The sequence below is a fragment of the Manduca sexta genome, chromosome 27 (assembly GCF_014839805.1).
Source record: "Manduca sexta isolate Smith_Timp_Sample1 chromosome 27, JHU_Msex_v1.0, whole genome shotgun sequence".
Classification (NCBI taxonomy): domain Eukaryota; kingdom Metazoa; phylum Arthropoda; class Insecta; order Lepidoptera; family Sphingidae; genus Manduca; species Manduca sexta.
Genome location: NC_051141.1, coordinates 8,152,807 through 8,176,985, shown reverse-complemented (window position 1 = coordinate 8,176,985; position 24,179 = coordinate 8,152,807). Strand labels below are relative to the sequence as shown.

Genomic DNA, 24,179 nt, shown 5'->3' with positions numbered 1-24,179 from the left:
ACCTATAGCTCATAGATTTTTGTTTTCCGATTTCACAAATCCTCAATTGTCATTAATAATTCAATCATTGTAATTTCAACATGATATTATTATTAACACTTTGTACACATGGTATACAGGCGGACTTAATGCCATGGGCATTCTCTCCCAAAATAATTATACAGTACTATCACATGCTTAACATGAGGCAGTAAAATTCTTTGTCTAGTTTATAAAGGTAATCCATAAAAGTAACCAAAATATATATTTTTATCTAAATTTTTTGTACATCGGACCCCCAGTCTACACCAAGGGAAACCTGCGAGGGATAATGGAACCCCCCGACATAGCAACTGCAGGGGCCTGGAAGAAACTGGGGAGGAAAAAGGAATCCTCTAGGGAGGGTGCCGGGGAGAAAGCTAGGAAATGTTAACGAGCCCTTATAGGCCTCAATGTATACACAGTAGACTGTGTACCCAGGCTCCCGGCAAATGTCCGGTGCATGGGCGTGCGTTCAGTGTGAAGATCGACACAATAATTGCCCTCGGGATGTACAATAACCAATTGTAGTTGATAGTTTCAAAATGTCTAACTAGTTATCGATCAACTAGACATATCAGTTTACGTATATACTATATAATATGTGTGCGTGGTGTATTCTGTATGATTGTGTGTAGTATGTATTATGTGTCGGAGGTTCGATGTCGACGCAGCGTAACATGTTAATTAGATATGCGATGAACATGTAGATCGATTTCGCTTAAGCTTCTGTGATATTTAGGAATGTTGTAGTGTAAGTTGCATGGTTCCAATTATTTTGATAAATATTTTTATATACTTTTGATCCAAGTCTATCCATTGAAGTGGACGTGGTGGTATCTTTATGCTGCTGATTCGACGGTCTCTGGGAGTATGCTGCCTGTTTTACTAAATGTGCATCGGCTGACATTGCGGAATTCTGAATGTGCTTTACATTTTTTTGAATACCTACGTGTCACCGAATCATTTATGACACGTAAGTATTCCTTGGTTAGCAATATGAAAAATACTTGTATTTATTTTTCATGTTCAAATTCAGTTCATAAACTTTATCAAAAAGAGTTCTCACTAATCCTCACCAACAAGAAGCACAGGTTAGGAAAGCCAGATTTAGTAGATTTATCGTTAGCACTAAAATATTGAAATGCAAATAAATTGTACTTACCTATTATTACCTATTTTTTTATGTAAAAACTGAAATTCAGTAAGTATGACAAGTATCAATTAGCGCTGAAATTAACAGAGAAAGACAATACATATGGACAAGAAAAACTCTTGCCATGGGCTGTGCAAGGAGCGCATTTATATTGGGTAGAGGTACATAATATTCAGACACCGTTAAGAACGTGTTCGAAAAGTTTTATGTTCGAGGGATAAATTGGTTTGGTGATAATTTTTTTAGCAGCATCCACGGAGCTACACATCGTGAAAAATTTATCTGATGGGATACATAAGATATCTTAAAAAATAAAACTTTTGGTTTCACATTATAATGCTTGGAACCTACAATGTAGATAGTTTTAGAATAACCCAGAGATATTCTAATCTGCAGACGGATGTATTGTAGTTAACATTTTGGCATGATCAGCATGTTTGCCGAAACTTAATCTGATCTTGATTAAAAGGGAATCAACCACCAAATAATCACGTTGAATTCATTTTCCTTTTTAGTTTTTGAAGTGCGTTAAAAAGAAAATGGAATTACGTTCAAAATTTTAGTGTAATATATAGAATAACGGCCAAACGAATGCAGCCAGTTTTGACAGCAAGAGTAAATCCTACCTCCTACACTAAAGATATAATAGAAAAAAACATTTTAACCAACATTTTATCATTACATGTACAATATTATACTACAATTAACAATTTATTACAAGCGATCGCTCGATATTTTTTTTTACTTTTTGGCTTTGCGTTCTTCTAAAATTAATCATGACTGTAGTTATATAATAACTACTATAACTAGCTTTTCCGTTAGAAAAGTCACACTTTATATTTTCCCGGGATAAAAAGTAGCATATGTTCTTCCCAAGGTCCCAAACTAATCCATACCAAATTTCATCTAAATCTGTTGGGTAATTTCTGAGTTTCACGCGTTTAGACATGCAGACAGATGTGGCGGGGTACTTTGTTTTATAATAATATATTTTTTAGAACTTTTTAAGAGGAACAATTCCGTCATACATGCTTATTTTATGACCTTAAGGTTATAGCTTAAGGTCCATTTTCATACATTTTGTTTCACCTTTAATCTGGATAACTAAACAAGTATTGACAAGTAAAGAATTTAAATTTTACACCAACCAAGTAAAGGGTAAACATAAATTAGACAATAATTAAAACTCATTTTGCATGTAACTTGATTTATTTGAATGCATTCACGTCGTTTCTAAATTACACAGAATAATATTTTATTTAACTAACAATAATACCGTATCATGCACACATAATGTAATAATAAAAATAACACATTTTACGTACATAGTTACAATAAGCATTTCAACTAAAATATAAATTAAAACGAAGTGGTTAACTATTCAATTGCGATTTCATTTTATACTTATAACCTTTCCGTAACTCATAATATCAAAATAAACGCTGTAAATTAAACGTTACAATGATAAAACATGGCTTATAACGTTCATATGATGGCTGATGCAATCCTGAAACCCACTTAATTGAATACTGTGCACCATTGAGATCAATTGAAAAATTAAATTACGTTCGTACGACATTAAATTTCTACCAACACTAACAATCTAATATAAATAAATATACATTGAATGTCAAAGTTTTAATAATACATTTCATTACAACCTAACGAACGAATATACAAATAAGGAAGAGATTCTAATGACCGTTTGCACTAACGAACAAAGCGACATTTAATTAGATAGGTTAGATCTACTGTAAGGAAACGCTTAAACGACAAAATATTTCGTTTATTTGACAGCGACATCTCGTCATATAATCGATTTGAGTCAAATTTAAATAAAAATATTTTAGTTTTTAAACACTGGTGTATAACACTGCGCCTTATAGGAGATTCCAAAGTAGTTTTACAGTACAAAAATTCATGCTGTTTGTATAGGGTTGTGATGTAAACGAAAAACCCAACGTCTAAGCGACTAAAGCTGTGACATGTGCCTGTCCATGTGTGCAGGCGTGGTTACCACACTCCTATCGCTACCAGCCACGCCGATACAAATAAGATATTCGGTGGTGCCTGTTTGTAGTAAAGCGTAGTCGTAATAAATGTTGTACATTTTCGTTTACTTTTAATACCATAATAGTAATTTGGATACATTGTTTTATTTCTCAAATGACTCAAATAATTAATTATAAAAATACATTAGGACATGAAGCATTAAATATTACATTCGATATTATTCAGCACTATTATATTATTCATGAGCGTGCCCTCCCATGCCAGCATATAATATTAAAATTGAAATATAAGTCACTATCACGTTCAATGACATGCTGTTTTTAAGTATTGGGCCCTATTAATATTTACTTTCGATATTGTAACATCACACTGAATAAAAATAATCGTCTTAACAAAATATTACGAAGCACTTGCAGCGGGCAGCGAGCGAAAGCGGAAATGCTGATATCCTAATTTGCTTTCCACAGATTATTCTCTTGGCTAGTGGCGAACGATTGTATACATATTAGCCCGGCTTAGAGACTAGCTTAGACTAGAGAAGATACACTTATTAAAATTTAATACTCGTATTTTTTTAACAACAACGTAATTATATTTTAAAATGTATAATACAAGGCCGGGGGACTAAACTATCCCCGAAGGCTATTGAAATGTAAACAAAATATATTTTTGATAATAATCGATATTATGTTAACGCATAAGAAATTATAATACTGATAAAAAAATAGGCTTAATATACATTCAATTATAATCTTTAATGCTAATTTAGTAATTAGCTTCCCTGAAAAATATTAACAATAATATAATTGTGTGTGCAATAATTATAATCATTGGGCGGATAATTTCGCCTTTTAAAAATGGGCATGTAATTATGTATAGATTGAAGCGCGACCACAATTTTATTACCTTTCCCGTTCCATAGCACGACGCCTAATTATTGAAATAAGTACGTACTGCCTCGGTTATAGCGTATTTTATTCCGCGAGCGCTCATGCTGCCTACCGATACATCAAATGCACACTCAGACAATAAAAATACAATGGAAATATAGCGAATAAAGGTTAACATATCGACCTGGAAATCAACGCCATATTTAATCGTTCTGCATTGTTTGTGAAAATGCCTGCTATAACAAATAATAAATAGCACCATAAAGGCATTGACCAGCGTCGGGAGCCGGGGCAAGTTCGCACACTGCATACGGTGTGGACTGTCTTGCTGGCGTCTGGTTCCTATTGTGCTAGCGACTAGCATGAGACATGACAAGTCTCATAACGACCAGTAATTACGCTGACTACAAGACTCAAACCTACACGCAGGTGCTTCACGATAGACGAGAAACAGACACTCGTACGCGAAAGATACCGCAGTATGCCACCAGGTAGCTAAACCTTCCACCAGACGTAACTGGTAAACTCTAGTTATGTACTAACGTTGGGTGGACGGTGAAGTTATTGTTAGACGCTGACGATTTAGTTCTGAATTAATATGTGTACTATAACTTTGACACGTATATTTGACGTTTAAGAATAAACATAACACCAACACTTCACTAAATCCACTATCCATGGGCCTGCCCTATTAGATTACTACATGTTGGGCTATGAAATCTAAATAATTTGCCTTTTTTAAGCAAACCGTTGTATTTTATAACATTTATGTAACAACAGAGCACCTATATAAATATACAAAATAATCGCAATAATATACATATAAATAATGATTAGAGATGAAGATCATGAAACGTCCTGCAACTCCCAACACCCATTCCTTTTATAGACAAATCCATTACAAAAATATTGCATAAACATACACGAGTGGATATTTTAAGCATCAACAGCCGATTATTGATACACTACACACAAAAATAATGCTTAATAACATTAAAACTATTCTGCTTTTGTAAATTTACGGTACCGTATATTTTTTATTCGGCAATCCAATTATAAAAAACGATACTAAACAAAAGTTGTTTTAATGATTTTTTCATATAGCTCATTGTTAAGCGTCATTCACAAAGCTATATTTTGACAATAATAGTGCAATGCTCTTCAAACCGGAACGCAACAGTGCGTGCACATCACAAACTGCTGCTCAGCGAGAGACCTTTGCATTATAGAGACCTACTGCGTATTCAACATTAATTCTGCTTATTATATTACGCTCGAGAGTAATAATCGTTTGTCAAACTTAATATTCCCACCCGGTATACATAAGTATATTCATATACTGAATACACGAATAGCGTAACATACAAACACTCAATTCTCCCCTGCTCTATCTACCGCACGCTAATAAAGCCTAACATTATCTAGGCAAAGTGGATGCGCACCTTGAAGAGCATATGTTTGGCAACTTTACTCAACAGCGCATGTTATGTACAGATCTTTTAAGTTCAACCTGGAAGTAATTACTTCGTTTATGACATTTAATTATTATAAAAATTATAACATCGCATTGAATTTAGAAATTATTTAACGGGATAAGTGCGATTTAAGTTTTTATTAAAGTAAATAATAAATTTAAACTGGATAGAAGGTAGTACTGGTGAAGAACACGTAGAGGGTTCTTGGGGAAAAAGGTTATGACAGATAGACAGAAAGTTATCCTATAGGAGTCCCTTTTCGGGTAAGGAACTCTAAAAATCAATCTAGTATATATAGTATTATAAAAAGGTGAAACACGCGAACTACTAGTTAGATTTGAAAAAATCTTAGAGCAATAAAAAATGTTGCAAAAGCGGGATAAAAAATATTACTTCAAAGTTACGCAATACGATTGGCAGTACAACCGAACTCTAACAGAGAAACTGAAAATGTAAATGAAAATTTAGTACCATGCAGCGAGATGTGTGAAAGTAAATTTGAGTCTGTGCCATATTTGATTAGATACTGTTACAACACGAACGTATTTCATTCTACATTCTGCGCATATTCGTGCACTGTCGTCAACGATGCCAAACTTGTGCACTCGATACGCATGAAATTACCTAGGAATAGAAGAGATATCGCGGAATGTCGAAATATAAAATATTATTTCATAACTATCTAGATTATTTGAATGTGTGCTGCTAAGTCACTTATCATTTAAAAATACTCAAACGCTATTAAATATGCATTACATTAACTATAACAGCGCAATAGCAAAATTTATACTTATAGTCACTACATAATATACAATATTTTATACTGCAATAAAACAGCTTAGCGGCGTACAGATTGCTATGTCTACAATAAATAAGTGCTAAGCCTAACACTATAAATGGCAACAATCTACATTTTACTTTTTCATAATAATTATTACACAAAAAAAATAAAAACTATCAAATATTGTTAATCCCAAGGCCCGTATTATATAAATTTAACTTGTTTATTAAGCGAACGGAAAGGTAATCTAATAAGCTCTCTATTATCACTACCAAAATCAAACTCACGAATACAGCCTTAAGGTTATTAGTAACAGAGTTGCTTAAAATGCATGTGTTATATAGTAAATATTATAACAAACAGCAAATATTTAAGCGGCAGATTAAATATATAGTATGTGTCAAATACATTCTTATTTGCAGAATGATGACTGTATTGTTGAATTTTTCTTCTCTATTTATATGTTCTAAGTATGTTATACACTCTTTGGTATGTATAATAGTAATAAAGTTATTTAAAATTAAGAACCGTTTGACATACTATTAACAAAGTGAAGTGATAATGAAAAGCGTTTTGTATAAAGTAACATTTCGAAAAATGACTGAGAACAGCTGATCAACAAAACAAATAAGAATTAAGAATATGAGATTAAGTAAATGGGCCGCATGATTATTTATCAATAATATCACTCACGATAGTGAGTGATGACAGATGAGGATGTCAATGATGTCAATCAGTTCTTGTTTTTAAAGTGCGTTTTAATACAGAAAACTTTAGTATAATCAATTTCATAAGCAATCTAAATCTTACATTTATATTCGGGATATTTAGATTAAAATTCTTAATTTCGGAAAATATGACATCTTGCAAATATGTTACATATTGAATTTTTTTTTTTATATCCATATGATACTATTATGAATGCGAAAGTAATTGTCTCTGTATTGGGTATTTTTTATCTTAGAAAATTACATAATGAAACTTTCATCCCGGGTGAGGATTATCACGCGGGCGGAACCGCGACAACTACATACCTACTGCGTAATAAATTAAGTCGGAACAAACGTAAACCATAGATAATTTCGTGTCGAGTATTAAAATATATACTTAACTAAACAACTATTTTATTATATTAACAATCATTACGTGATAAAATGGGACATAGTGCTGTCATAGTACAACATAGTGCCAAGATACCTCGTTACCCATATGCCCTGTGGTCTCAGAGCATATTCCAAATTTAATTTCTATGGTGTCGATATTTATCAAATTATTTGATTTGTTTAAATGTAGGCCGGAGAAATACCGATATATAATTTAAGGACCTATGTCCATGTTCGTGGTTTTGTCACCAAAGGTAGGCTCATCTTTCAAAAATGTTCCTGACCGTTCCATCACTGGGAATTCGTTATGCGGCTGGTTTTCGTCGTGATTGTTAAAATGTTTTGTATGTACGTTCTTTTTCATTCCACCCTTATGGCATACCGAGTCCTTCACCAGTTTAGGGACCATCTTGGCCGAACTAGATTTAGTGGCGTTCATTAAGGACCCAGTGGCCTTCCTCTCGTTGACTTTACCCCGCGGCGATGCGTTCACCTTTGCGGTGGCTATGGACGGCGTGACCCGCTTCGCGGCTTCCGGAGTAGGCTTGTTATCTGAATTTACCCTTTTTTGATCCTGATGCATATGCACGGGAATCTTCGTTTTCATCTTTCCATGCAGGAGGCTCGTTTGGCCGATCGAGGGATACTTCGACGATTTTATCGCTGCAAGAAACAAAAGCCACATTATACTTTTAATCTATCTTTAAACTAGTAGAGTAAGACTATGTCAAAAAATCGCCTATAACTAGTTTATCATTTTTATCTGTAAGTATAGTCATAGCATTAATTTTTTTATAATTCATTAAGATTTTTTGCTTCTCTACTCTTTTTGAACACGTCAGTATCTTTAATTATTATTATTGCAATCGGTAACTGTAGATTAGACACTCAATATTGTTATAATGGAAATGAATGTTTTGATATCACAGCGTATCAGCCTTAGCCTAAAAAGAAGTAAATTTTAAAGTAGGGGCGCCAGAGTTGCGAGTTGCGACTTTTTATTGCTACCTCAAAAAAGGCACCGGGACCCGGGACATGCAAGGCAGCGCAAACTGAGTGGAGTAAGTATAAGTCTGAAATTGACACAGTAATACGGGTTGCGAGCAGCTAAAGTGCTCACCCGAAAGTCCGGTATGTTTGTGTAAGCCGGCCCTTCCCAGGCTAACAAACGTATAGTAAAGTAAAAAAAAGTTACATAGTGTTTTTAAAAGATTCAGTAAATGTATATTTACCAGCGAAGCAAGACAGAAATTAGTATAAAGGTATGACAGGCGAGATATAGTGTTTATTGGTAAGGCCCTAGATAATTTTGTTTCCAACTTACATTCGACGGATCCTTTAGAGGGATGTTTCGCTTTGGTGTAAGTAGCATATTTGTTGCTATTTTGCGATTCGCTAAGGGAGTCGGTGGAGGGCTCCGCAGTTCTTGGCCGCGACGAGGTGGCAAGGCTGTCTTGCGAGATCGCCTGCGGTTGCTTTTCGAATATTTGTTGCGTCTTCGTACGACCCGTACGTAAATTACGAACCTGGATCGGACTGGAATTGCGAGATGATTCACTTGATGACATCACTTTGGGGACTAATTTATTATTCGCAACAACTTTTTTTTCGTTTTCTTTACACAATCGTGGTTCTAAATATCTCGGTTTAGCATTTTCGTAGACCCGCTTTGCGGACACACCTGCTTTGCCATTTACGCGCACTTGATTCTTAGTCAGATTAAATTTGGCTCGTTCTTCTTGCGCCTTCGTCGTCCTCACTTTTGGTGGCTTGGAGCGACCCGACTTTTTCATATCGTTATTGCCTTTCAATATGTCGACTGTGCTGACATGAGTGGTAGGTTTGGAAGCGTACGGAACAAATGACGCCCGAACTTGATCAATATCTAAGCTACAACTTCCAGTCGTGTTATGCGTCTTACTAGCCTGACTGTGGTGAATGCTGCGACTTTTTTTATCTTGAGTCAGCGAGGTAGTCACAGGCATGGCTTGCGTTCCATACATAATACAACCGAGTTCGCGCAACCTTTTACGTAGTTCAGGGGGTAGTTCTTGAAAAGCCTGGATGCCGACCACGCGGGGCGCGGCTCGAACTAGAGCGCCCTCAGATTGTAGCCTCCAGCTAGCCGCGTGGCTGTAGAACAGATTATTAGGTCCAGCCACCTTGGCCCCCTGATTGGCATTCGTGATCAGATCGGGTTTGGCGTATTGCTGACTCTTCAAATTCTTTACGACATCTGATAAGTATGCATAAGCGCGGCATGCTTCGTCGGGTGGTGCCCACTCTATGGCGGCGGCGAGGCAGTCGTTGAGCGCTTGTCGGGCGGGCGGCGGCGCATCCGCCGGCATTGACGAGATCGCTCGCAGCGTCGCGACCAGTCTCAGCGCGGCGAAGTGCGCAGCCGCGTTCACCAAGCGGCGGCACATTCGCGCGACCGTTTCCGCCCACCTGCTATTCTGTAGCGATGCCACTGCAAACCCCAGATAGTTTATATTATTTTTAAAAGACCGGCAAAGAGTTATTCTATCACCTAATGATAAACTTTCAGTACCACCTATAAACATGAACATAACCATGAAAGAAGCGGGATGTCGGTACTTATTCTTCAAACGAAGGTAATAAACATGATTTAGATTTAGAGAAAATTTTAGTAAATTGATTTGTTTAGTTCTGAATTACCCGTTTTCTTATATCCATGCTAAATATTATATGCAATGGAACATAGTTTTATATATTTTTTTATTATGATAGCGTACGCATATCACGCTTTTAGCTGCTTCATGACAGTGTATCGAAAGCTTTACTACGTTCCACTCACCGGTAATGCCGCATCCATATACAGTATCAACTATATTTTCCGTAGTCAAATGCACAATATGTTGTTGGTAACATTTCTCTAAGAGCTCGGACGGGAGAGTGGCAAACGCTTTTGTAGGCCACACTTTGGTAAAATACTTCGTGATCCACCGCAGGCATTTCCGATACAAATCGTCTAATCCATACGCTGAAGAAAGTGGAAAACATTCCAACACGCCAGCTATACACACCGCACATGGCTAAAATATTACAAAACCAAATGTAAACACATTGTACGCACTTTATGAATAATTATGACGAATCACAACAACAAAAAACACCTTGAAGTCAATATGTATACAATTAAATTTTTGCAATAAAAAGTAAACAACGTGAGAAGTTTTGTTAATGAAGAATTGTGTACATTCGCAACCAAATTGCTAATCAAAATATGTATATTTACCCTATGAAAATGGTGGCAGTATTTAGCTTTGAGCGTAAACATAATAGCTTCCTTCAGACCCTCCAGGCCCAACATGTCCGCTAACGTAGCCAATTCCAGAATACTAATTGAGTCAGGTATCGCGGACAGTCCAGAATATATATGACACATCGCGAAATGCACTACGTTATACGAAAATCTGAAAGATTGCAAATTTTTTATGTCAGAATTTATTATTCTCATTCTTAAAATCACAATATTGAGAAGTAAAATCATTATTCTGACCAAAATAATAACCATAAGGTCCATAAAAAACACAATACTTAATACTTACGAAGGCAAAGCAATAACGTTGCCGGCGCTTTCCACCCATCCTCCACTTAGAATTCCAGCGAAAAATTGACACCTACACAAAATTTTAATTAAAATACTGAAATTAACCCTTGAAGCATCTGAATGTTTGCCGGCAAACATGACAGCTACATGACATTTACGTGTGTCACGGGAATATAACCTTATATACTACATAATAAGGTGTCGTAGGTAAGTCTCAAATAATGATAAAACTTAGTTTACCTGGATGACAATATACATTTATGCGCTTTAATCCTCTTGCCAGATACTTCTACAATGACATCAGGGGCTATCTCTTCCAGGAACATGCGAAGAAGGTCCTGCCCTAGACGGGATTGACAACTGCCTACGAGGCTCGCAGTTTGGCTCATTTCTTCAGTAGTACTATTTTCTGAAATCATCACCATAGCAAATGTAATGTAGTCTTAAGCGAGTGTGAGTGTTAGTTTAGTAGCAGTTATGCCTTACCGACTACGGAGCGACAAATGCTGCTTTGGACGCTGCTAATTTCTGACATATCCGATGCTTGCTCCTCCATTTCGCCGGTACTGACAGAATTTCCTAATCTCAAAGGAGATCGCGTTCGGCTTGATAAAGATCCGGGAACACTTCTACTGAACTCATTCTTTAAGTGAGGAAACAAGCGATTTAAACTCAGTGCATTTTCTGAATGAAATGAACTTATGATATCGCTAGACCTGGAGTTGCCGGCCAGATTTAAATCGCCCCAACTGTTATCGGGGATCGACCGTGTCATCCTTGTTTCCCAAGTATCTTCTTTGCTAATGGTTATAGTTGTGTTTATTTTTGGAATAGATTCCTCTAAGTCTGACAATTTTGAAACAGGTTTGTCCAAATCTGACAATTTAACAAAAAGATCATTTGAATCTTTTGCCAAATCTTCCATAGGTGGTTCCTCTTCTATAGTGGGTACCTTATCACTGAAGGTGTGCGAACTTAAATCTGTAACAGCTGATCGAGCTTCCGCAGAATCCTTAGGAGGCCCTGCGGTTTTGTTACTTTCTGGAATGTTAATAATTTCCGAAATACTGATATTAGGATCGTTGCATAATGATTCTAATTTTTCAAATGTTAATAAACTGGTGGAACAATTTTTACCCACAGAAAAGTCACTAGCTGGTGTTTTGGCTACCTTGGTATTTTTATTAACATTGATAGGAGTTTCCGTTTGGGAATTGCTTCTTTTGTTTAGTGACGATAGCCTTGCTGGCATTTCTTTTACCGCTGATTTGTCCCCTAAATCTATGTACATAGTAAAAATATTTTTCTTTTCTGCTATACTTTCAGGTTCTGTTTGAGTTTTTGGAGGTAGCGGATCAGGCAAACTTGACAAATCGATATAAAATTTATGACTGGATCTTTCACTGCTGTCTGAATCAACAGAACTTCTACTTTTGTTACAAGGGTCAGCGATATTCGTAGACTTGGGATTCATTTTCACATTGTCGTTAACACAGTCACCACTATTTTTTGAAATTTGGCTTTGATAAACCAGGTTTCTATCTGTATTCGATCCAGTAGACATGTCGACGACCCACGCCGGTGCACTAGAAATTTTAGAAGTTTTACCTTGATCGTTATTTTGATTTTCTATATCTTGTATATAAGCTCCTGACACAATAGGAATATTTTCAATTTTCCTTTTTACTAATGGACTCCCCGTATGACTATCACCTAGTTGAAGCAAATGATCCTCTATAGAGGCACCACCTGATACGATTGGCGGCGATACAAAGTTTTGCGATTTCAATCCAATGCTACTATTTTCTTGTTTTAACGCAACATTAGATTCATTGTCAGAGCCATACAGTCTCAGGGCGGAAGCTTTTACTGACATTATAGAGTTATGTGGTGTGCTACTCGTAAATACTGAACTAGTTAGTGAAGTTTCATCTTTATCATTAATGTTTCTTTGTTCAGTGCGACTTGTGTCTTCAAAAGCATTTGCACATAAAGAATCTTCTGTTATAGGAGTCATTTCAAATATGGTAGGAGATAAATCTTTTTGTATTGAATCTGGATCTTTGTGGTCTTGTTGTTCTAATGAATCGTCATTTTCATTGCATTCTGACCAATCATTTGGGCTTATGTCTACTTTTATAGTTGAACAGGGTACGGGTTGGCTCGGTGCTGGTAATGTATCCATCTTAGTCTCTTTACTAGGTTCACTCAATCCAGCTGATAAGTTAATAGCTTCAGTTTCCTCTTCGACTAGACTTGCCGCATCAATAAAGCAAGAAGAAGATTTGAAATATTTTTGACTTACATCACAATTGAATTTTTCTGAATATAAATCGTTCGAACTCGTAGATTCTAGTTTCGTATCCAAATTACTTTCATGCGAACATTGTCCATCATGTGCAGTCTTTTCTGATATATCTTTTTCTGACAACTTCGGTGGGAATACTGATTCCCAAGAACCAGTTTCAGATGATAAAGAAGAAGATTCCAATATAACAATTTCTTCATTTTGCCTCTGTTTTTCTTCTTTCGACGATTTTCCACTCATTTCTTCTTTAATTCCAGGCCTGTTATCGGTGATCTGGCTATTACTTTCTTTTTCTGTAGACATACCCCCAAGAGATTTTGAATGTGGCAAATTAAATAATTTCAGCCTATGAAATTCTTTTAAATCTGTTAATGGAGTATGGACTGTTTCTTGTGAATTAGAGTTAGAATTAGTTACCTCATCTGCAGTTAGATCGTGAAGGGTGCTTTCCGTCAACGATATGTCTGTTAACGTGACGTCTTTATGACTATTAATGCTCTCCAACAGTCCGGCAGTTTCCAACCCGGAATCTGATACTGTGAAAATATTCTCCATTTTTGTATTGTTATCGCTAACATTTAATTGAGTAAAACATCCAGAAGAGCCGGCCACCGGCGAACAAGTGTAAGTAGCGGATAAGTAATCTGATGAACTACTCGGTTCGTCTGTGATTAAGCTATCTGGTGAATATGTTGGATCTATTAACTTGTCTCCGACGGGCGGACAGGCTTTAAAAGCAGGATCAGTATGATCATTACATAAGTACGTAGTAATCAATTTAGACTCATGACTAGTGGCGACAATAGAATGCTTTTCAATACTCTTTTCGAATTTGGGAATGTTATCTGTTACACGATCTGAATTTATAATATCATAAGTATTGGAATGTTTGACTGTTTTGGATATATGACTAGAAAGTGACAAGGAAGTAGGTTTATTGGGCTGTGAAACTTTTGTTTCTACTTTATCATCGACTTGGGATTTTATAATTGATAAAAATGCATTAGAAAGCGCGTCTTGTTCGATTAGTTCTTTGTCTAAAAGATTGTTGTTAATGGGCACCAATGCGTAATACTCTTTCGTTAGTTCGGTGCTTGGACTAGAGTTTATTGTTTTTTGGCTGCCTTTTTCAATGCGTGGGCTTATAGGACACTTCGGAGTGTAAAATGTTTCCGTCTCGTCTGTATCTTCCTTCGGATTGCACGACGACGCGTTTGCGACGGAACGTACAATATTAAAATTTTCATTTAGATATGCTATTATTTCCCTCTCTTGATGTCGTACGTCGCATTCAGTATAAACATCGCTGTAACACAATAAGCCTACTTAAGTTTGGGCATTATTGGCAACAAAACATTATTTTAAAAATTGCTGCCATACCTTATGAACGAATATATTTCATCATAAGTATTGCGCCCACTATTCACATGCAAAATACTTTTGAGCTTGTGATAAAATTTATGGGAGCGTGTTTTTAGTATACAAGAATGAGTTAGTATTTTTAATTTCCCACACACCACTTCAAGATCAGAATATATGGACTCATCAAAAATTCTGCAACAAATATTCACATGATGAACACCACAACAAGCTGCAGACAAACATAATATATTGTTAGAAACATATCAAGCCAACATAACTTAAGCTGTTGCGTCCATGAATTACATAACTTTCGAGTCATACGAAAAAATATTTTACTAGCTTATTCCAAGTATAAATCGTTCGCCTTTTTACAGTATAATAATAATTATTAAGATTCCAGATAATATAGTCTAAGCAATGGCGTATGCAGTGCTAACATTCAGACAACGCGTTCCTAACTTTTAATATAAAACGTATCGGCGAAAATATAGCAATTAAGTATGTTGTATTTATTTTCTTACTTCCAGATATTTATATGTGAAAATTAAGATGCAGTTTGATGGGACCCACAACTCTATAGTTTTTTTATGACTTTTACTTTTGTGGATTGCTATTCAATGTTAACAAAATACCTACTGACGTGGCAAGCAAATAACGAGACTGTAAACTAAAATGAACCAATTATAATGACTAAAATTAAAATTTTACAATTTAATATACTAAATTATAATTCCACAATATCTGAGAAAAAAAAAATTGGGAACAAGATGGTCGAATTTAACCATCTTAACGTCGAGTTTTCTTTCATTCTATTATGATGAAGCGTATATGTATTAAGTAACAAAAAAAAAGGGTAAAATAATTGATTGACCAAAACACCCACAGTTAATCTTAAGAATTTCACACCATGATCCTGTACTAACAACTACTCGTATTAAGTGGCACTACTTGTACTATTAAGATGCATAGTCGACAACATCAATCATTACAGTAACCATGCTAAACATATAATAAAGGACAATATTAAAAATCTATTACTTAAAGCCATTACAAAACCGAGAAACTGCTAGTTTAAAAATATTTGCCTATCGATGAAATAATATGTCGGGATGTCCCTAGTAATATAACGATACGCCAAGAGATACAACAACAGCGAGCAATGCGGTGGCTGTGGAAATTTAACAAGATCTGCTCAGTAAACACAAAAACTTTTTTAAAGAAATTCCTTTCCCGAAACATTAATTTACGAAATCTAAGTATGTAGTGAACGGTAAGTACATACATAGAAGCTGTTAGTTAAATATTAGTAAACGACGCTTACCATCGATCAAATACTACTAATATAAATTTTATATACTTACATTAAATATCATTAAAGAAAAGGAAAAGAAGTTCCTCTTACTCGTTTTTAGTATTTGAAAAGCCACTAGAAAACTAGCTTCAATTCTTTAACTAAAACTTAAAAGTTATAGGTAAAATCGGAATCATCGTGGTACGCTATTAGAGTTCTAAAAATGTTTATACCTATTGTTTAAATATTATTTTATTGATGTGGTATATGAAAGCAAAGACCTGGACACAGGGACAGTGCGTAATCACCTGTCGACTTGTCACCGAATAAAAATATCCCAAGCAAATCACGTGGTGTATGGAATCGAATAACGTACAGAAAGGCCGATTGACCAACCTTAGAAATGGTTACAGAAAATAACGCAGTTGATTTACGCAGACAAATAACGCCACCAACGGACAAATGTGACGATAAATATTTACACTAAGATATGTCCCAGATGATTCCACACGCAGTATGATGTGCACAGATGATAGAGTGAGCAATAAGTTAATATATGGCATGAACAACATCGTAATATATTTTCAAATACCTAGCCACATCGTCTTCCAGCTGTTTTTGCAGATGGATTTTTAGTTGTGATTCCTCATCGGAAGCAGAGTATTCGCCCGCCGACGCCGGCTTAATAGTCGAGCGAGCGCCCGGCATTAAGCATCGCTTATACCTGTTCACAAAAAAATCTCTGTAGTATATTAAAACTAATGAGAAAGCAAACACTGCATTTAACAACAACAACTTATTGATGTAGGCACACACTTTAGAAATATTACCTAGGCAAAAGTTTTAAAGTACGCACTGCATTTAAATTTTCTATTTAAAACAACCCTCGCCTAAATTAATTAAAAATTCGATGGAGTTGTAAGTAAGTAAATAAAAATGGAAACCTATTCCTACATCAAAATCCATTAAGAAATCAATATGCGAGATTAAAAGTGTACGTGTATTATGTAAATAGCACCAACACAGTATCGCCCTCAAGACCCTGGTCTTCAAAGCATTGTATTACACTTTACGGCACTGTACTGAACTCCTAACCCGTGACATGAGACATGATATCACAACACTAACTTTATGTATTCATGTTTATATTTCACTTTAAAAATAAGACAAATACTCTAGTATTATTAATTTAAAGACAAAATTTTATACTAATTGTAATATAATTCGAGTATGCTTACATTGTATTATACAAATTACAAACCACTTTATGCAACAAAAATCTGTAATATACAACTTTAAGAATAATAAAAACAAAATATTTTATGATATGTGATAAAAGTGTACTAGAAAACTTTTATCAGTGTCAATACTTCATACAAGCGCTGTTCTAATCTAATCTCTGCACCATTGTGCAGTGAAGTCAATTCAATAACCCGATGACAAACGTCTGCTATACAAATATTTTATACCTATTGATTAGAGAGGAACATATCTGTATTAGAAGGTCGGCAAAAGGCGAATTACTTAGATTCATTTACACCAGTCGATCCATACTGCCTCCTCCACAAAATAGTGGTTTCACCGCAAAAGAATTCAAGATATCTTTGTTTCAAAAAATATCTTAACACTTAAGACAAGCGTTCAGAAAAAAACAATTTGCGAAACGTTTTTGGTTAAATAAAAGGTCGTAAAGATAAATATTATGTTACGATGGATTACACAGTTTGCCCAAAATTTCTTACAGCGGAAGACCAGCATTATGGCAGGTTACTCACCTGATTCATAAGAACTTTTCAATTAAAATAAAATATTTTTTTCCAATTAATTGAAACGAGATGAAATGAAATAATTTATTTGAAGCTGTAAAATTTTATACATTATTTAAATTTCGTCAAAATAACCTCTACCACCAGTTCGGAAAGCAGTTCTCACCAGAGAACAATGAACAAGAAACCCTGGTGTTGCTTTTTTCAAAATCAGTTTAACGTATAAACTGCAGTACATGATACCGAGAAAAAGAATACAATTGATTTTTTTTTAATATTGTTTAGAGCAGTTCATTCATATGCTCGCAAATAAATAATCAAATTTAAATTTCCATACGAGTGCACCACCCTCTCGGGAATAATGAAATATAATACTTATAATGCCCCTGGTACTTAGAAATAGTAACCGAAATAGGCAGAACAGTCCACACAAGCAGCACCCGTTTACGTGTATGACGCATCGGCCTTCTCAACCATATTGCAGGGAAGTGGCCGACCCGTTACGCGACGCCGCCGCAGTTACAGACAGAGAGTATAATATCATGCCTTAACACTTCTCTTTTAAGTTCTGTGTTTAAATAATTTGAATATATTTAATATACTGAGTTTCGGACACAAGACACTAAACCAACTAATTCATTGTTAATAATTAATGTCACTATGTAATCAAAACAACGTTCCAAAAAAGATATAAACATAAAGTTCTAATCATTACTAGGATCACATGGAATCGATAAGAACGTACATTTTTTAAATAATAGCATGTTTCTAAATGTGAAATCTATGCTATTTATCACATGGACACGTAAGAGACAAATCTGGCAGAATTGTGCAAATTCTAAGAATTTATCACGAAACTTGTGTAATTCGGCTCGATGAAGACATTCCTATTAGCAGTAGGTGAAAATGAATCAAATACTATCGTCTATAAATTAAAATCATTTTATTTAATAAAGTATGTGAAAATATTAGACTTTTATTAACCAATCACGTATAAACGGCTGAATCACTACAATATTTGGCACAATGTTGTATTCATAAGCCTTAGATTACTTTACTAAGTATAAAACTCTCTGAGCCCGGAATAATGCGCAGTGGTATTTTTTATTCCAGGAATATACCGGACGATGGGGCATTGTCTGTTGCCAGCGCAAAAATATCAATCGCACGGGAAAGCGCCGGCGCTGCCGTCTGCATTACCAGTATGTATGGAATGAGATAAGTGCAGAGATCAAGATTCAATGAGATGTCAATAGAGAGTGAGGAATGAAAAAAAACAAACATACATGAGAAACTTTCATGATTCAACTTATCTATCAATAGGTTGCTGCAAGGACTTGCTAGTCTAAACTTAGAATTCCTATTGGTAAACGTATCCTTAGATATTATTATAGTTATAATCCATCTATAGACCTACACATAGATATAGCGATATGTAAGAATTTCCTTTCCTTTAAATTGCTCTCCAAGATATAAGTATTCTCTTAAAACTACATACAAAATTTGTTGTCACATTTCATTGCCGCCATAATGAAGACATTGTCGAATACTTTCCTTGCACTTGTATGTATGTCCAAGGGAGCATGATATTCAAACTTTTTTTGTGAATGTACAGTTAATATAATTTAATAGTTTTAGTAAAGTTAACATATAGCGTGTACATTAATTACATTATTTAGAATGCACATCACAGCTATTCCTATTGTCTAACAAATCATGACATCATTCTGTGTTGGATAAACAGGCTACATATATTACAAACGTGTTTTCTTTCTTATGGTATACTGTATGCTTATATATTTTTAATGAAAGGATATATTTTTGTTTCGTAGTTTTGTTTGCATATATTATAATTTGAAGTTGTTTCTTAATTGAAATATTTATAGCCCGAGGATTTAAAGACATTTTCTTTTTTGCTTTGAATGACGACACGAGCTTTACGTTCGCCTGATGGTAAGCCTGAATTATAAGGTATTGTTTGGTATTACACAACAGTGCACACTTTAAAAGCATATATATACAACACAACAGTGACTACACACTGGTGCTTGGCAGCAGAAATAGACATTGCAGTGGTACCTACTCAGGCAGATGGATGGATGAACGTATGAGAGACCTACTACCAATTTTCAGGCAGTCTTTTCCAGGATGACAATTATTTTACTTTACATTAATTCATTCAATGCAAAATAAGCAACCAGAAAAAGCAGCAGGTAGTGGATAAATTTGTACAGCTCATGTCCAGGAGGGCTGGTGCTCACTTGAGTCCTATGTCAATCAGGGTCAATTTTCAAATCTGGACTAGTATCAATATGAATATGTCAGCAGAACAAAAGTCAGGTCACTAAATTGTACCAGTCTAACAGTGATTTTGTGATGTGATTGACTAAAAATAGTAACTCTATAATGGAAGTGGCCTAGAAGGCAATGGGAAGAAACTTAGTAAAAGTGACATTGAGGGTCTGCAAAAGCAGTCACAGATGTGACGAAATGAATGGCGCACATAAAATGGAAGTGGACTGATCATAATTGATCAAAACAACAGATTGTAGTACAAACAGTTCCTTAAGTGGAAACCATGGGAAAAAGTGCCCTCAAGCATCTTCTAGATGTTTTGTTTCCAGCACCTGAAAGACAATGAGGTCTGGCTCAAGTTGGGTCCAAACAGCCCAATATTGCAATGAATAAGCTTTTGTTCATGGATGTTAAATAGTTTATGCAACTTAAAACACTGTTCCCTATCCTGAAATAAGTAATTGTCGTATCTTTATATTAAGCAATAATTTATATTTTTTGCATTTGTCAGGAGGATAGGTATGAGGAAGTGTATTATAAAAAAAAAATACTTTATTTATCACATATGCAAACAAAGTTGCATTTATGGTAACTCAAACAATGTATAAGAACAATTATTATTATTTCTAAACAACAGTTAAAATTATTTATATAACTATGGACATTTTAAGTTAGGGATAAAATTTATAATGAAAACAAACCTAACTAACCAGCTAGAGCTGGCAGTTAGGGGAAATAAAAGGATAACATGTCGCAATCCTCACCGGCGAGGACATGAGCCCTAACCTAGCTAACGAACCATGTTGTGCACATTAGTGCCAACGCATGTTTCACTAGCTACCTAAGTGATGACTACCCAAAGAAAGAAGGCAGAAAGATAAGATACTCCAGGCTTACTTTTTTGTCATTAATTGTTCAGTACACCTTTTGTATTTGTTTTTCTACATCATTCTTGTACATAGTCACAATAGTTATAAAAGCTAATGCATGCACTTCACCATTATGATGGGATAAGATGAAACCCAATCAATTAAACCTGGACCGGCTTTGTAACCTATGTATTATGTGTGTAAAATCAATAACTATGTTTTTTGTTTTATTAACATGAAAAAATTTACAATCAAATTGTGTGTTGCTTCTTCAATTCCTTGGAAGGATATCTAAAAAAAATTCAACTCAACTTTAATGTGGAACTATAATATATATTCACAATGAACTGGGAATTATCCATTATCTTATTTTTAATTTTTAAAGTGTTTATGCATTTTATGGTAACTGCAACCACCACTTGTTAATAATACAATTGCCAATGAACAATTTCGACTAACAGTGTAACATGTAAGATTGTTACATATTTCACAATTTAGAAATGTTAAGATTATACAATTAAATATTAATAATATCTAAATATTGTAGTATTAAGTAAGTTACTATAGTTAATTGCGTCAATATTAGGTTTAAGGTACCTCTAAAGATATTGTTCAAATAATAAATAAATAAATATTCAAATGAGTATTCAGCTATCAAAATATCAGAGAACTGAGGGTCTAATCGAATTAGTTTTTTGGGATGATGTCTTGCTCAATGAATGTCAAATATTGCAGAGCTAATATTACCATTATTATTGTTACTAATGTGTTAAAAATACATTTATTTTAATATCTACAATGAGCAAAGTATTTAAAAAGTAGAGATCATTTGTGATTAAAAAATACTGTTGTATTTTTATCTGCATCTACCCCCACACAAAAACACACATAACTAACTACTCTTCCATAGGCATCTATCCCCTTCATTGGAGTGGATATATTTTCTGCTTATTTTCATGTAGATAAGGATTTCTATTTACTTTTACCACTTTGATGTTCAAGGAGTCTTGCAATTATAATCATTTAATTCTTTTTGTCAAAATAAACTGAATTGAAATAACAGCTTCATTTGAAAATAAGGCATCTACACCAGGATTACCTCAGAGCTAATTGCATCAGGCAAAGCACATAAGGCACTTCATGGTCCTGCACCTTATCTCTCTCCGGTCATGTCAGATTACCGTCTCACTGGGCTATAAAAGTGAAGAAACAGAGAGTGCACTTGTTTTGTGTGTACACCTGTGCACTATAATGTCTCCTACATACCTGTCTGATCTCCATTGGGTTTGGCCACTGTGGCCAAAATTTAGATAGGACAGATGCATACAATTACACTACCTTTTTCTCTTAATTATTATAATTATAAACTAAGTAATTGATTTTTCAATACATAAACAACACAGTTTGCACAATCTCTTCTTTCTACCAAATTAAAATCAAAATACTTTCCTGCACATATTTATAAAAGCTGTTGTATTTAACAGATTTCTAATAGTATCTGTGTTTAACACCTTTAATGCAATTTACTTGATATTAGTTAAACATACTTATGTTGAAAATGTTAAGAAGAATCTTAAACCACATAGTAGAAGGTCAATGTTAAATGTGATCCCAGAGAAATTAAGATTTACGACTACTCAAGGTACATACCAACAAGATTCCGATAAGAGATCAGCCTGGGATGGCGTATTGCGTTAACTACCTGATGAATACTATAATAATATAGATATGCTATAAAAATTGCTCTCACGTAAACAATCGTGGTTTGCGACCGGCCGATCGATATTCCAGCTTCGTATGTTCTCGATCTACTGACGTACCTACGTCGTTAGAACTTCTAAACTACTGTGTGGGTAGTTTTGTTTAATTGCAATTCCTAATGTCTCAAAACATCGACAATTGTGTTTTATAGTATTATTTTTATGTCTTAAGATTTTTACGGGTTTTGTGTCACCATTTATTTTTGTCTTATAAGGTCGAAATAAGTATGATCATCTACTTACTTGTATTTTAACAAATCACAATCGTTGAAACAATCAATTCAGATATTTTTTCACACTAAACCACGAAACAATAGTACTCATAGCCGCACCAAACAGGAAAACCGGAAATCCGACGTTAGTACCAGTACCAGATTCTGTACACAGCCTACTACACATCCTACTACATAACTATACAGTGTAGTGTTGTGTACAGTTTTGCCAACTCTTTCATGTTGAACCCGCAAAAAATGTATGTCCAAAGACTCAAAATCTTTAAAGTACGATATCTCGTGAATCCGCTAGAAATCCATTGAAAGGGTGATTGTCCAGGGAACTATTTCTGTGCGCAGATATATAAATTTCTTGGCTTTTTCTAGGATTTTTTTTAGTTCATAGTAGTAATGTCTAAGAAACGTTTAATTTACACTACTAGCTTTGCTATATAATGACACAGGAGTAACATTTTTCTGTGGATTTTCCTCTTCCCTCCACTAACTTTATAATCGAATTCATAAAAAAACACCTTACGCTAAAACTATAATATCTAAGTTAAAAAGAGAGTGTGATCCACCAGTTTTCGTGGTAAGTTGACGAAACTGGCAACACTGGTAGGATCCACAGACAAAAATTACAAACACAATTATTAATACGTATATACAAATATCTACCATTGTTTCAATGTATGTATGTAATTTTTATAAGGCCCAAAAGAATAAGAATATAATCAAAATTCATATATCCTAATAAATATTTTAATTCTACCTTTAAACTAATTAGTTATCAATACATTTTTTCTTTCCAACGTGTCAGATCATACAAACTAAAATTCCTGAATTACAAAAAAACAAATCATGCATGATATAGTTAAACAGTTTGCTATTGCTGCCAACATGACGCCAAAGAACTATTTGTTCAATCCCAACTATAGTGAAAAAGTTTATACAAAACGGACAAGAAGACCTTAGGCCAAGCTTCTACACACGGAATTGCATCTGAATTCAGAAAAGTATTCAGAATCTGACAAACGAATCCTACCCTACACGTGCGTTGAGACATAATATAACATACCAGCGCTTCGGTTAGATAGATTTATAGAAATTCTTGTTAAACTTATGGTGAGTGGGCACCTTGGGCGCCGGGAGGGTAGTACATACATGTACATAGGTGCACGTGTACCCCTATGCCCAAAAATAAATCACAAAAAACATAAGTCACTGAATGAATCTGCAACAATGGAAATTATCGACCACATAGGTTTTTTTTTTTGAGATAAAGCATTTTCAAAAATCAGCGTGA

At 34.8% G+C, this 24,179-nt stretch overlaps 1 protein-coding gene across 7 annotated transcripts; it reads right to left on the bottom strand.

The window, feature by feature from the left end:
• Positions 1 to 2,364: 2,364 nt before the first annotated feature.
• On the bottom strand, positions 2,365 to 23,297 carry LOC115441179 (microtubule-associated protein futsch). Of its 7 annotated transcripts, none has more exons than XM_030165841.2 (10): positions 22,905 to 23,297; positions 16,564 to 16,695; positions 14,699 to 14,872; positions 11,497 to 14,624; positions 11,251 to 11,419; positions 11,009 to 11,080; positions 10,696 to 10,873; positions 10,255 to 10,492; positions 8,761 to 9,906; positions 2,365 to 8,099 (listed from the first exon to the last, which is right to left on the bottom strand). In XM_030165841.2, exons 2-10 carry the CDS (start codon positions 16,677 to 16,679, stop codon positions 7,651 to 7,653), a joined length of 5,670 nt encoding a protein of 1,889 aa, XP_030021701.2. In that variant the 5' UTR covers positions 16,680 to 16,695; positions 22,905 to 23,297; the 3' UTR covers positions 2,365 to 7,650. The 7 variants fall into 7 exon arrangements, with proteins under 7 accessions (XP_030021701.2, XP_030021702.2, XP_030021704.2 ...); XM_030165842.2 differs by lacking the exon at positions 22,905 to 23,297 and adding an exon at positions 22,652 to 22,845; XM_030165844.2 differs by lacking the exon at positions 22,905 to 23,297 and adding an exon at positions 22,552 to 22,671.
• Positions 23,298 to 24,179: the final 882 nt, after the last annotated feature.

Excerpts from the sequence above, each read along its gene's own strand:
- LOC115441179 (XM_030165841.2), bottom strand. The coding sequence starts at position 16,679 with ATGCCGGGCGCTCGCTCGACTATTAAGCCGGCGTCGGCGGGCGAATAC. Across the intron at positions 11,081-11,250 it reads AAATGTATATTGTCATCCAG|GTGTCAATTTTTCGCTGGAA; the intron begins GTAAACTAAGTT and ends AATTTTGTGTAG. Across the intron at positions 8,100-8,760 it reads CTCTAAAGGATCCGTCGAAT|CGATAAAATCGTCGAAGTAT; the intron begins GTAAGTTGGAAA and ends TGTTTCTTGCAG.